We start from the raw sequence: 14,660 nt of genomic DNA, 5'->3' as shown, positions 1-14,660 counted from the left end.
TTCGGGGAAAGAAAACTTTGTGAAATCCAAACATGCCGCACTTCCGTGGACTGCCACGGGTGTCTAGTTTTCAGAAATGTCTGGGTTTAATGGGTTTCCCTACATAGCCACTGAGCCGAGGACCAAATACTGTCATACAAAACCAGACTGTTTTGTGGTAGGCAATTTTGATGTCTCCACAATCTGTTTTGAGGACTTCCCTGTTGTGGTGACTTGCCCACCCACTAAAGTGAGGCAATGTTTTTCTCTGGAGACCCAGTGGAACGCTGGGTAGTAAAATGGGTGGCTGCCTGCAGATTTCAGGATTTCCCCCTTACTGAGTGTTTTTTAAACAAAGTTTGTGATTTCAAGAGGATTCTGAGTGAAAAACTGGTTAGAGCCACGCAAGTCCTGCACCCTTGGACTCCCCTGGTACTAGCATTTCCAGATTCAAACATTTCCAAAGAAGGGCCTGACAAAGCTTTCTTAATATCCCTGTTGAAGTGTCAGACAAAAATACGGAGTTATTCTAGGAAATTCAAACTGCTGAAAACCTTCATTGTGGAATCGGTGTGCCATTGTCTCAATAAACATTTTCAGAAAGACCAATCCACAAGAAAAACATTTATCCCAAATGTTTTATTAGTATGGAACTTTATTAAGAACAACAACAGACATACAAATTTAAGGTCAACAATGTGCTCAATCAGTACTATGTAAACAGAAGGTGCCGTGAGGTCTGATACTCAAAAGACATAAAAATTCAACAGCAAGGCAAATAGCCTCAATGAACCACAATAGCATCAAGTCACACCCATAAGACCTCCGAGCAGACAATACTGGGATCAGGAACAACCTACAAATAGAAACAACAAGAAACAGTGAGGAAGAATAGTGCAAATCAAAAGCAAAAGAAAAATAGAAGAAACAGAGCAGCCGTCTGGACATATACATAAATATACCATGATACAATACCGTATAATAAAGTATCGGAAGCATGAAGATATCTCAAGCACTCAGGGTACAATTATTGAACATTAGTCACTGAGCCAGTCTCCAAAAATGAGCGCAGGGGGCCCCAAATATCCTGCGGTCGGGATCCCTCCGGCATGAGGTCACAGTATATCTGTAGCTGGTCCTGACAATATGAGGCATCCTGTAACCACTCAGCACAGCAGGGAATCTGACGTCTCCCCCAACACATCGCGACTCTATGCTTAGCCAGCAGCAGTAGCAGTCCTATTAAGTGCCTATGTGTAACCAGGAGTTCCTCAACCTATCCCAGAAGGGAAGCGTAGGAGAGCGCGAGAGCCGAGTCTCAGTCATCTGCTCATTCGTCCACAACATCTCCTCCCAATACCCACCCAGCGTCGGGCAACTCCACGCCAGATGCAAAAAGTCCACATCACGGGCCCTGTATCTCACACAATTCGCCTCAGCCCGAAAGCCCTTATTCTTCAGCCAACGAAGAGTATAATAGAGGCGATTTAAAAAGTTGAAATGTATAAGGCTCAATCTATAATTAGGAGACAGCACTTGCGTATGCACACAGCAGCGTCGCCATACTACATCAGAAATGGTTTCCCCCAAATCCATCTCCCAAAGAGCTTTAGTTTTCACTTCTTGCCCATCCATCTCACGCTGCATACAGACATATAGCCTAGTAATAAGCTTGCGCGGGGACTGCGCCTGATACAGGAGCTCCAATGCCTCACTTTCCTTAGGCACTTCAGGAAAGCAGGTATAACGCACATGTAGCATAGCACGAATCCTGAGAAAATATAGCCGATGCAGCGCATTATAGAGTACACCACCAAGGGTGGTCTCCAGGGAAATAAATCTCCCATCCTGAAACCAAGATCCCAAGGTAGACAAACCAGCCTCACGAAGGAACTCGCCAACACGAACATCCTTCGACAACCGTATATCACCCACATCCATTATCGGCACAGAGGATGCAAAGCCCACCCCCATCTCCACTTAAAGCAGGAAAGCCGACCATGCACCGACCGTACACGTCACGTGTCAACCCTCCACCGTCTGTGTCTAGGCCCTCCCCCCAGCACCCTCGACAGTCTATCCGGCCACACAGCATCACTTTCAGGTGCCAAGTGTGGTAAGTATTTGATAGGGTGTATCCCAAAATGTGCGAAGTGAGCCTGAACACAATGATAATAAAGAGCCAAGTGCGGGGCTGCCAACCCACCCCGCTCAAACGGAAGCGTCAGTTTTTCCCCAGGATATTCTGGGGTGCCGACCAGCCCAGGCCAGAGTTATTAGAGCAGATCAAAGCTGTTTCAAAAAACTACCAGTAAGAACCAGAGGTATGTTGAGAAAGAGATATAAGAACTTGGTCAATACAACCAGTTTCGCTATAGCAATGTGACCAATCAGCGAGAGCGGCAGAGTGCGCCATCGCTCAATTTTCTCCTCAAGCCACATAATGGCCCGTCCATAGTTAGCTGACCAGACTGTGTCCGTATCCCTGCTCAACCATATTCCCAGGTACCTCACAGGCCCCTCAGTCCAACAAAGGGGGTATTGGGAGGGAAATTGCACCGTAGCCGCAGATAGGGGCATCACAACAGATTTGGAACAATTAACAGTGATCCCAGATATCCGCCCAAAGTCAACGATCTCATCCAGCAAATCATCTAAATGCAGCCGCGGATCACGAACGTACAAAGCAACATCATCCGCGCACATAGATATTAACACCGGACACTGCCGAAAGGCCAAGCCTCTATGATTATGATGTTGGCGCAAGCGAGCCGCAAGCGGCTCCATCGCTACCGCAAATAGCAGCAGAGATAGTGGGAATACCTGGCGAGTGCCTCTAGCTATCGGAAAAGGATCAGATATGGTGCAATTAACTCTCAACCGTGCGAGTGGCTGCGTATATACCAGGTGAATCAACTTTATATATTTGGAGCTTAACCCCATCCGAGCCAACAGTGCAAACAAATAGTGCCATGCCAAAGAGTCAAAGGCCTTAGCGGCATCCAGAAACACCTCCACCGCACACTGATACGGGAGATCGCAAAATACATCCGGAGATTATATAAAGTAGACCGACCTGGCTGAAAACCCGACTGATCTGGCAACACTAGAGTGGGAAGCAAGGGCTGCAATAAGTTTCGCCAAGATCTTATTATCGATATTTATTAGCGAAAGAGGCCTATAGGAATCGCAAGAGCACAAGAGTACAAACCAAACACAGAACCATACCACTCCCCACCCACTCAGACCCCCCAACCGGGTCAATACAAAAAAAACACCCATCACCAAATACAAGTCCCACAACATGTTGACGAACATTTGAGGTGGAGTCATCCGACGGGGGTCAACGAGGCCAACCAAACACCCATCCCATGCAGGAGGGAGGGGCGGTGGGACCAACAGTAAAAGGAAACATTGAAAGCAGCCCACCCCACAGACAAATCAGCCACTAAGGCTCAGACTAAGTGTTCCCGATCAGAGTCCCATAAGCCCTGTCTGAAGGGGCCAGTTAATCATTATCACTCATAGAGCCTTTATCATCATCAGCAGAACGCAGGCCGTCCAACTGCTTCCTCCTGGGGACAGATTTTGCATACTTTGCTGCCAATTTCGGGTCCGTAAAAAAATGCAACTATGTTGAACACACAGCTTAGCTGGGTAAATAAGGGAGTATTTTGCATCTGTCTGACTTAAAACGCGTTTAACCGGCAGGAAGGACCTACGGGCAGCCTGCACCGCAGGAGTATAATCAGGGAAAAAATTCAGCACTGCATTATTATATACCACCGGGCGGCGCTCCCTATCTAAGCGCAATATAATATCTCTGTCTCTGTAGTTAAGTAACCGTACAATAATAGGGCGTGCAGGGGCTCCAGGCGGAGGACGCGGCCCCAGCGATCTGTGGGCCCTCTCCACCACCAACATCCAAGAGAGCTCCCCAGGAAACAGCTCAGATAACATAGTCTCAACAAAGTCCTCCATGCGCCCCATGTCAGTCTACTCCAGGAGACCTAGAATGCGGACATTATTACCTCGAGACCGAGCTACCAAATCCTCATTTTTATTCCTGATGATTTCCAAAACACGCTCCATTTGCAGCAGCTTTTCCCCATCTCCACGACGTTCATCCTCCAGATCCGAGGTGCGGGATTCCAGCTGCTCAAAGCGCGTATCATGACCATCCACCCTTTCCTTTAAACAATCCATCTGTTCAGTGATATGGTCTAGCTTGGCGTCAATACTCGCCAGGCTATGCTTAAGATCGACAAACATAGCCTTCACGGATGCCGCCGACGGATCCTCTACATGCGGCAAGTCGTCAGCCATCTGGCTGGATGAGCCACTTTTCTTCCACCCACTCGCTTCTGATCAGCCTTCCCCATGCTTCCCCCAGACAGACAGGCCGGTGAAAACCGCCACCCACGTAACTCACCAGCAGCCGTCCAGCCGGCAGCAGGCCCCCCTAAGGCAAGCCCCGCTAAGAGACCACCACCCAGCCGGTTCAGCACAAACCAGGGGGAGGCAAGGACGAAGGCCCAACCCTCCAAGGGGGCACACAGCAGCTACTGACTCAAAATAAAAGCCAGCCAGAAGGGCCCAAATCTAGCCAGGCCGCCAAGCAAAGGGCCACCCAAAAAGGAAGTCTCCGCCGAAGATCTACAGGGCCCAGTAGGAACAAAGTCTCAGCAGGAAAGGCGGACCCTCACTAGGAGTTTTCCACCATCAAGTGCGCACTAATGAAGGCACGCAGAAGGAAACGCCACCAAGGGCCACAGTGCGCCAAGCCGGCAGCCCTCTATTCCACATAGAAAAATAAATCAAAGGGCCTCTATCCCGGGGGCCAGGCAGACTCGCGCAACTGAAGGGACCCACGACCTGACCCAGTCGCCGACCGGGCCCCCCCAGATGCAAGGGCGGCACACCAACCAGCCCGTCGCCGGCCCCCACCAAGAGATCAGGCCCACCAGCGCCAACTGAAGGGACCCACGACCTGACCCAGTCGCCGACCGGGCCCCCCCAGATGCAAGGGCGGCACACCAACCAGCCCGTCGCCGGCCCCCACCAAGAGATCAGGCCCACCAGCGCCAAAAAACAACCCATGCTGCGGCGCCCAGGACACCAGCAGCAGAGGGAGGTCCCCTCCAGTGCCAAAATACAACCTATGTAGCGGCTCGCAAGCCACCAGCAGCAGGGGAGGGCCCGAAATGGCCGCCGAGAGGGCCCCACATGGACAGCGGCACAGCACTCACCTCGTGGACCGCGAGGGCAGCCTCCAAAAAAGAGTCGACGATCGCTGGGTATAGCCAGGGAACCCTTCCCGGCAGCCCGATGCAAGACACGGAGATCGTGTCCAAGGGCTCGCGCCTCTCGTGTCTGCGCCAGTCCCGCCTCCAGGCCAGGCCGCGTCAGGAGCAACCGCACATGGCGCACCTCAAATGTCGTCCCGGTGCCAACTGCCTCCGCTAGTCCCCCACAGCCGACACAACTGAAGAAAAGGGGGTAAGAGCTGCAAGTACAGGATAAATGCAGCAAGTTGGTCCCCCGCCGAGTAGAGCCTCACGGTGTGGCGGCCATCTTGCTGATCGGCCAAGCCACGCCCCCTCCCCTGGTACTAGTATGTTAACGTTAATCCACCACTTACACTGGTTGGTTTTAGCACATCCAGAAATTATGGTTTCAAACCATGAATACTCATCAAAGTATCTGAATATTGAAACTAAGCCTTCTGAAGGTGGGCTATAAAGCCACGTCCAGGCACCAATCTCTTTATGGTCCATTCACACGCCATTCACGCACAACAAACAACCCTTTCATACCGCCGGCCCGGGCACAATCCAACCAATCACTGCACTCACATTAACTTACCACTGCCAGACAAGGGCCCATAACATTCATACGCCACAGGATGGAATATGTTTGACTACATTTTACCACCTGTCAAGTAACCTCCTCCTTCTTCCTGAACATTACCGAAGGCATGCAAAACAAACCTTTACTAATGACTCCCAGGATAGCTACCCAAGGCTCAGGAAGACAAGTTTTTCATGCGCTAAATCTCCTTCCAGTTTGTGAATACAAGTTGGGGGTGTCTGAGTAGCCGTACAAAGCGCTTCCTTAAACTGAGTGAGCATATCTACCTTTGAAACTAAGGCAGACATGATTGGGGAATTCTGGCGATGTCCCCTAAAGAGAAGGTCTTAGGCTATGAAAATGGGTAGTGTTTGGCACACACGGGAGTCTGTGAGAATGTAGCATATGTCCCAGCCTACATTATGTGCAGTGCTGTGACTGTAATGCACTTATCATACAGCAGATTGGACATCTACTAAGTTCTGATAGAGGATGAACATGAAAAGTAGGTCAAACACTGACCAATACATGTCATTGTCCTTCAGTGCTGGGATCACACCAATGGGTTTGAATCCATAGGTGTAGATGATGTACATCTGTACTACCTTTACTATCTGTCTTCTACCTGTGCAATATCCTTGTGAAGGCACACCTACAATAAGCTTTCCTTACCCATTCATGTCTCTTTCCTCATCAGAGTCCGGCCTATTCCTCAAACTCAGTGACCTTATCTACCGGTAAAACTAAGGCAGACATGCTGGTGAAGAAATCCTAAGGTCTCTTAAGTAAAAAGACAAACAAATATCCTGTGGGACTCATTCACCAACACTTCTGCTTTTGCTTTGAAAGTGAAGCTACAAATGGAGTTTGCACACTTTCAAAGAAGTTGAGATGTTGGTGATTATGTCCAACAGGGCATTTGTTTGACTTACTACACTTACTCTGGTTCTCGTTGGCGATTATGGTGGTCCTTGTGTAGCATACATAAATTTCCTAACAAGCACTTCAAAATTTAGCCATGCCTTTAACATTTTGCCACACAGGGTACTCCATGACAATGTGGTATGTTCTGACCACTAGTTAGTGAAGTATGTGGACTATAATGCACGTTAATTTAACAGAACACCTACCACGTTCTGATGGTGGATATAGGTCTCAAGCAGACTATAAGGAAGTCCATGATTTCCTGAAGTAGATGAAGTAAAATTCTGTGGCTGCTTGCCTAACAAAGCAGTGGCCCTTGGTCATTTGGTATTCATGCACAGCCACTGAAAGGATTACCCAATGGCAGCTCCACCTCAGTCGATTTCCCAGAAAATTGCTTTAGTATAATACAACGTAAAGCAAGTAGGGACTCAGAGGCCTGGTTGAGATGGGCACTGGGGACAGTAATACCGACTCCTGCCGCTTCCATGCTTCGAGCACACTTTACAGGGATGACATGGACAATCCGTTTTGGGTGTTTCAGGAATTCGATCAGCCTTGCCACATCCTCCAGAACATATGAGGTGGAGGCTGCTGCTGCTTCTGTAACAGCAGTGAGGCTTTCAGTTACAGACAACTGGAAGTCAAGGAAAGTCATGAGTCTTCCTCTAGTTGCCTGACAGTAAACAACATACACATTTTATGTTGCCATCTGGATCAGGTGGGTAAACAGTTTCTTGTACCAAGTGTGAGTTTTACGACACGCATTGTATAGTTGAAGAACCTGAACATTCTTGTCCACTCCGCCCATGTACTTATTGTAATCAAGTATACAGATGGGCTTGTGGACTTCGGCCATCTGACCCCAAACGGTGATGGGGGAAGTGCTCTCATCATGAATTGTGGTGAGCACATATACATCACACCTATCCAAGAACTTGACTGCGAGCAGTTCATTGAAACGCAACGCAGTACTCTGGGATTTCTGGAGATTCTTGCAAACAAGCTCCACGGGAATCCTTTGCGGTTACAACTAACTGTACTGCAGGCCACCTGTATAGAAATTGTCCACATAAAGGTTATGACCTTTGTGAAGGAGTGGCCAGACAAGTTATAAAAATCAAAAAGAGGGTCCCTGATCAGATATGGAGATAGATCCAGGGAAATACTATAGAAGTAAAACAAACATCACTCTCCCTTTAATGTTTAAAGTATTAATTAATCTGAAATAACATTGTATTAGACACACAATAATGTTATTCATATATAAATATAAATGAATGAAAATAACCAAAGCACATATGTAAGAAGACAAATCCCCCCAACGACAAAACAAAAACGTCAATAATTCAACTTATGTACAGATAAAACTACAACACAAACAGACATACTCGACCAAAACAAACAACAACATCAAAAACGCCGGACAAACAAATAATGACATCAGTGTATACTAACAAATAAAAATAAAGACAATAATGTTCAACAACCATGATCAAAATCATAATAGTATGTAATTATAGACATGTAGAGTCCTTCCCTGTACACAATCTCAAGCTGTACATATAGCTAGAAGAGGTCTTACACAGCATGTGCAGCTTTATGCCATAGCAAGCTCTTTTGCTCACAACGTATTGTCTGAACAGCAGCCGTCCTTTGTACAGGATCAGAGACTTATTGACTGCTATATTCTTTCCTGGAGTATAGATCTCTGGAAACCTGTCGGACAAATGTTCCATGATAGGCCGAATTTCGAACAACCTGTCATGGTCTGAATGGTCCAGGGGCAATGCAGCAGAATTGTCATTGAAATGTAGCATGCGCTGCAGTAGCAAAGAACGGTCTCTGCTCATGTATGATGCAAAGATGGGGGTTACCCAAACCGTGCGAGTCGTCCAGTACAACTGCACTAACTCTATTTTAAGCGTAAAGCCCAAAAATATCTTCAACTTCGCCAGCGAAGTGAGAGTCCACTGGCATGCCCTAGAGTGGGGCCCTAGAGTGACTCCATGCTCCCTCAGAAATTGGTATGCACGCACATTTCCTGAAGGAAGTCAACATTCAAAAATAGGTGGACGTAGTCGACTGGCAAAAGGTATGCCGGATCGACTTTACATCCAGTGTCACCAGTAAAAGGTGTGATTTGGGGCTGTACTAAATAGGGGGGCTGCCAAGAGAGCACTCTGCCTGTGCTTGGGGCCGCATGCACCTGCTCTCTGGGTTCGGCTAACCCGATGTTGTACCGCTGCACAGACTCTGCTTGCGAAGGGACAGCACGACTGTTGTCATCGTCTCCCTCAGAATCATTGGAAGAGGTGGCGTTGGATGGGACTCTGCCGACTGAAAAATCACTCCCAGATTCCTCCCCATTGTCCTCTCCCTCAGATGCTGTCTCAGTCTCTGATCCTGCCTCATAGCTATCGTCCATAACCTGAGTTAGGGCCTGAGCAGCATTCATCCAACAAGAGACCATCTCTGCTACTGGCTAAACTGTCCCTCTAAAGTACTAGCCTACGTAGAAGGCAGATAGAGCCACAAAATTGCTTGTGGGTGTGTGTAATGTGACCAATAGTAAATGTCGTCACCTTACCTTCGCTTCTTCTCCGATTCGGCAGATTCTCTGAAGACCCTGAAAAAACCCAAAAAGGACACACTATTACTTCATCTTACCACATACCCATCATCACTGCCTTTAGCGCTGGTAGCACCCAGTACGACAGTCATTTTTGGTGCTCTGCCTCCCACGACCTCCTCTTCTAATTCCCTCAGTACCACCCAGCAGAAGTGCCCCTCATATCTCCATATCCCCCCTCCATATACATTTCATTTGTTTTAAAGTACAGGTAGTGCCTGGCTTTACTAATCCACTCTGCTAAATGTATGTATATCCTTTGCAGCAGGCATTTAATCCATCTGTGCTACTTTATGGCGTCAAAACTGCCACTAGACAAAAGAGAGATCTATCTCTCTCTCTCTCCCTCTCTCTCTCTAGAGCGAGAGACTGACTCTCTACATCACTTCTCTTTTTTAATTTTTTTATACATGTGTGCTTTCCCTGGGACCAATCGTGAGCCCATGGCAAAGCACACATGTATAAAAAAAATTGTTGAAAAATGACCCCAACATGTAAAAACAAAAAACTATTCCTGTGGGGGGACCAGGTAGTGTGGTCGAGCAGTTAGGCTTATCTGAGAATAGTGTAAAGCATTTGTTATTCACACACAGAAAATAGAAGAAGCGCACACTCAATGACTTAACTCCATACCAATGGTTTTTATATAGCAAAAATATATTTTCTTAATTTATTTCTAGAACCACAAGATTCAAGTTGCAGGTAAGTACTTCAATAGATTTGTATTTCACACATATATCAATAATGCTTTGTTTGAAATCGAGAAGTTATACATTTTTAAAATATTGGCAATTATCGTTTTTAAAATTTTACAGTGCGATTTTCAGAAACAGTTCCTGGGGGGGGAGAAAGGTTACTACGATTTACCGGCAACTAGTCTCTGGAGGTTAGAAAGTCCACAGGTTGGGGTTCAAGTTAATCCCAAACACCCACTACCAGCAACACTGGGCCGGCCAGTTGCCATTGAGGCAAATTTGAAATGGGCTCCTATAGAGACTGGGGGCACTCGGTTTCAGTTCTGCTGGCAGGTAAGTACCCGTGCCTTCAGAGGGCAGACCTGGGGGGGGTTTAGTGGAGCACCAAACACACATCCTCAGCGGCACAGGGGCGGCCGGGTGCAGGGTACAAACAGAGCGTTGGGGTCCCAAATCTTTTCTATGAGGAGACCCCGGGGGATCACTTAGATGCTGCAGGCTGGGTCCAGGGGGTGGGTTCTGGAAAACCACAGGGTGGACAAGTAGGAGGACTGCCTGCTGAACTTGCTGCATCAGTGGTCGGGTTCTCCAAGGGCTGGGGGCTGCAGGTGCAGTGCACCTTTAGGTGTCTGATATCTTTGCCCGAAGCTTTTGCTGTCAGGGGGTCCTTTGGATTCACCCTGCAGGTGTCATCATGAGGGGCAGGAGAGGTCAACCCAGGGTGGGCACTTGCTCGGAATCGCCTGGGGATCCTCTCTAACCGGTTGGGCCACCTGGACACAGCCGTGGGCGTCGGGTTCAGGGTGGTCAGGATTCACAGATCCGGGGGGGGGTCCTGGAGTCAGTTAGTGTAGTTTCTTTTTGGACATGGCTGCCGTCCTCGGGAGTTCTTGGTCCTTTGGGATGCAGGGCAGTCCTCTGGAGCTTGGCAGAGGTCGTTAGTCCCACAGAATGCATCGCTGTTCTTGTGCAGGTTCTTTGAAGCAGGAGACAGGCTGGTAGGGCTGGGGCCAAGTCAGTTTTCGTCTTCCTTCTTTTCTGCTGGGGTTTCAGCTTAGCAGTCCGTCTTCTTTCTTGTCAGGTCGCCAAGAATCTGACGACTTGGGTTCAGGGGAGCCCTTAAATCCTGGATTTTGGGGCGTTACAGGAGTCAGAGGGTGGCTACACCCTTCTTGTGTCTACTCCCTTTCAGAAGGGGGACACAACCCTAATCCTATTGGTCCCTGTCCTCCACACCAAGATGGAGGATCCTGCAGGGAGGGGGTCAGCTCTGCACACCTTAGAGGTGGTAATTCCTCCCTGTTTTGCCTAATTTTCCCACCAGACTTGCAGCCAAAAGTGGGGCTTTTTCCAGCGGAGCAGGCAACTACACTAGCTGGAGTACCATGGGGCACTGTAACCTGAGGCATGGGCCTTTGAGGCTCTCCGCCAGGTGTTACAGTTCCTGCAGGGGGGAGGTGTGAAGCACCTCCACCGAGGATAGGCTTTGTTTCTGGCCACAGAGAGCACAAAGACTCCTTCCCCATGTGGTCAGAAGCTTGTCTGAAAGTGGCAGGCTGGCACAGACTGGTCAGTCCTGCATTAGCAGTTTAGCTAACATACTGGCAGCATCTCTAAGATGCCCTCTGGGTGCTTTTTCAATAAATCCCACATTGGCATCAGTGTGGGTTTATTGTGTTGAGAAGATTCATACCAAACTTCCCAGTATTAAGTGAAGCCATTATGGAGCTGTTGAGTTCGTAGTGACAAACTACCAGAGGAAAATCTCAGTACGAATTAACTTATATGCTCTAGGGGCAAATTGCTCATGCAGCTATGCCCTCACCTGTGATATAGTCCTGTGATATAGTGAACCATGGCTTAGGGCTGTAAGGCCTGCTAGAGGGGTGACTTACCTATGCCACGGGCAATGGTTTGTGGGCATTGTTCTTCCCACCAGCACACACCAGTGCAAAGCTAGTGTGCATGTGCTTGGTGAGGGGTCCCCCAGGGTGGCATAATACATGCTGCTGCCCTTGGGGACCTTCCCTGTCCACAGCGCCCATGGTTCCATGGAAAGGAAACCCATTATCAACAGAAATCCGTGTATACCTTTGTATGTTAACTATGGATCTCATTGAGAATTTTCAATCACCAGATAAAAATTTGGTTATTCACTTCTGTGATGTAACAACAGTGGGAAACAAAAATTGTTTAACACAGTTGTTACATTATCAGGGAAAGTGCTAGCTACCCTTTTGTTCCCCCTGTTTGTTGAGACCCAAACGAGTGGCTGGATTGCTGGTTTGTAATTTCCCCACCCTTTCTCCTGCCTTTTCTGGGTCTCCATGGACTCAACCATGGTGGGAGAACGTAGTTAGCACTCAGCCCCCTTTCAGCATTGGGTTCCTGGAGACCAGTGCTGAAAGGAAGTTGAAATCTTCGCAGAAACAGCTCTCACAGAGCCTATCAGAACAGGTCTCTGCTCTGTGGAGAGCAGAGAGTGTGGGTGTAGCAGGGAGGAGAATGGATGGCGCAGCGGGTGGTGAGGTTCTGCAGCTGTAGGCAAGGCAAAAACAAAACTAATTTTAAACTGCAGACAAAAGAAATTATAAAAAATCATAGAAGAGTGAAGAATTTACAATTAAAAAGTTACAATTTATGAAATACTTATCTAACTTGATGTACAATGTTGTACTCTGCTCTTTTGCGCTTTACAGTTTTAGAAGGGTGAATTGTTTATAATAACCATGTATGGGACTCTTGCACAACACAAAAGTTTAGTCAGGGTATCTGTGAACAAGGGGGAATGTTATTCCTCTCTGGAGTTCGAGTGTAGTCATAGACAATGCAAGCTTAGTTTTTTAGGGTTGAGTGCAAAGCGCTCTGTCCCTGGTGTAATCTCTCTGTGGGATTTTAACCACTCCCATGTCAAGCCCATCAGTTTGGTTGGTTCGTGGGCTTGCCTTTTTAAATTAGCTTGATTTAATTAGTGAAAGTCATTCATACGTAATGCCTTTTCCGGTGTTTAGCCCGCCTCGAGTGCACTGGCAACCTACTGAAAACATATGAGGCTTCATATCTCGTTGGGCAGTAGTAGAACATTTTGCATGACATCGACCCTGTTACATGGATAATTGCACTTTTGCCGGTTACATGGATAATTGCACTTTCGCCAATACGTTTCACTGCAAGCAAACTTCTGTTTCCTTTTGTGTGTTTGCTTTGCGCTCATGGCGGCCGTCTGCTTGCTTATATGAAACAGTTTTACTTTTCAGTTTATGTGGCAAGAAAAGTCTGGTTAGGAGTTGTCAACGCTAATAGATTTGCAAATGATTGTTTCTCTGGCCAGACTAGCCATTCTGCCACTTTGGCCTTTCCCCAGTAGCTTGCAGATTAGAGGACTGCCTTCAAAGCTGTAACGGGCTGCCAGTGCCAAACAATGGCCCCGTGAACTCATTCTACTCGTGACCTCCTGCAATGTGGAGCTGGTTTGAACAGTGTGGTTTCCTGCTTTCTGAAATTGTAATCCAAGAGGGTTTGGGCGGCAAAGAGGGCGTGTTTAGGGGTAATGGGGAATGCCATTTCAAAGCCAGACAGTTTAGAAAACGTGAGTCTAGCGAGCGATACCACGCTGACCTACTGTTAAATGTAACTTACATTTGATCTTGCATGCAAGAATATTTTTGCAAAAATTGAAATGGGATGGAACTATTATTTGCGATGTGCCCCTTCACTTGTAACTATTTTGGATACTCCCAATTGTGTAGGTATGGAAAAGTTGAAGCCACTCGAATGCTGCTGGAAAAAGGGAAATGCAATCCAAACCTTTTGAATGGACAGCTGAGTTCTCCCCTCCATTTTGCTGCTGGAGGTGGACATGCTGAGATCGTGCAGATTCTCCTAAACCATCCTGAGACAGACCGGGTAAAATTGTGATTTTGCTACTGATGTTGTGTATTTGGAGCTTTAGTGTGGAATGTGGTTTAAAAAAATATGTGGCCAACATCCTTTTCTGGTTATTAAGTACAAATTCCTGTAACCAGAATGGCTCTGTACATCATCAGTAACATTCGTGCTAGTTACAAAGTGACATTCTGGTGACCTGTAGTGGTTAAGCATCATATGTTTTGTTTTGTTTTTTTAATCTATTCCTAATTGTCTAGCCAGGTGGTTCTTAACCTTTTAACTAATGTGGATGGGCCCCGACTCAATCATTACTGACATCCAGGGTCACCCACTGAATCATTATTGATGTTTGGGGGTCCCCAACTGGGTCATTTTTGGAATAGTACACCCCAGCCTAACCAATTTCGATAATTTAAACCGCAAAACAATACACAAAAGTACATAAACATTCATCAAACAATTACACAAATGACTACATTATTTTTGACTCTCAAATGCAAAAAAATGTAATTTCAATGGAAAGGTTGGAGATTCTCTTAAATCAACTGGCGCCACCCATTGCCTATGGTATATTCTGTGTGATGCATTTGTACTGCTCCCATGAATCAATCAGAAAATACAAATTTAATTGTTAGCGTCCAATTTCTTTCTAATTATATAATGTTTTAAAACTTTCAATTGTAAGTTCTGCT

The 14,660-nt window shown here is 47.1% G+C and overlaps 1 protein-coding gene across 2 annotated transcripts in view; it reads left to right on the top strand.

The window, feature by feature from the left end:
• The window catches only part of KRIT1 (KRIT1 ankyrin repeat containing), a 449,032-nt gene that overhangs the window by 126,156 nt on the left and 308,216 nt on the right, over positions 1 to 14,660 (top strand). For both annotated transcript variants that reach the window (XM_069211631.1, XM_069211630.1), the window contains one exon: positions 13,830 to 13,986. In XM_069211631.1, the coding sequence (XP_069067732.1) occupies positions 13,830 to 13,986 (157 nt within the window). The remainder of the gene's footprint in view (positions 1 to 13,829; positions 13,987 to 14,660) is intronic.

This window comes from Pleurodeles waltl, chromosome 10 (assembly GCF_031143425.1).
Source record: "Pleurodeles waltl isolate 20211129_DDA chromosome 10, aPleWal1.hap1.20221129, whole genome shotgun sequence".
Classification (NCBI taxonomy): Eukaryota; Metazoa; Chordata; class Amphibia; order Caudata; family Salamandridae; genus Pleurodeles; species Pleurodeles waltl.
The sequence above is the reverse complement of the archived record's forward strand: the minus strand, read 5'-3'. Positions and strand labels throughout refer to the sequence as shown.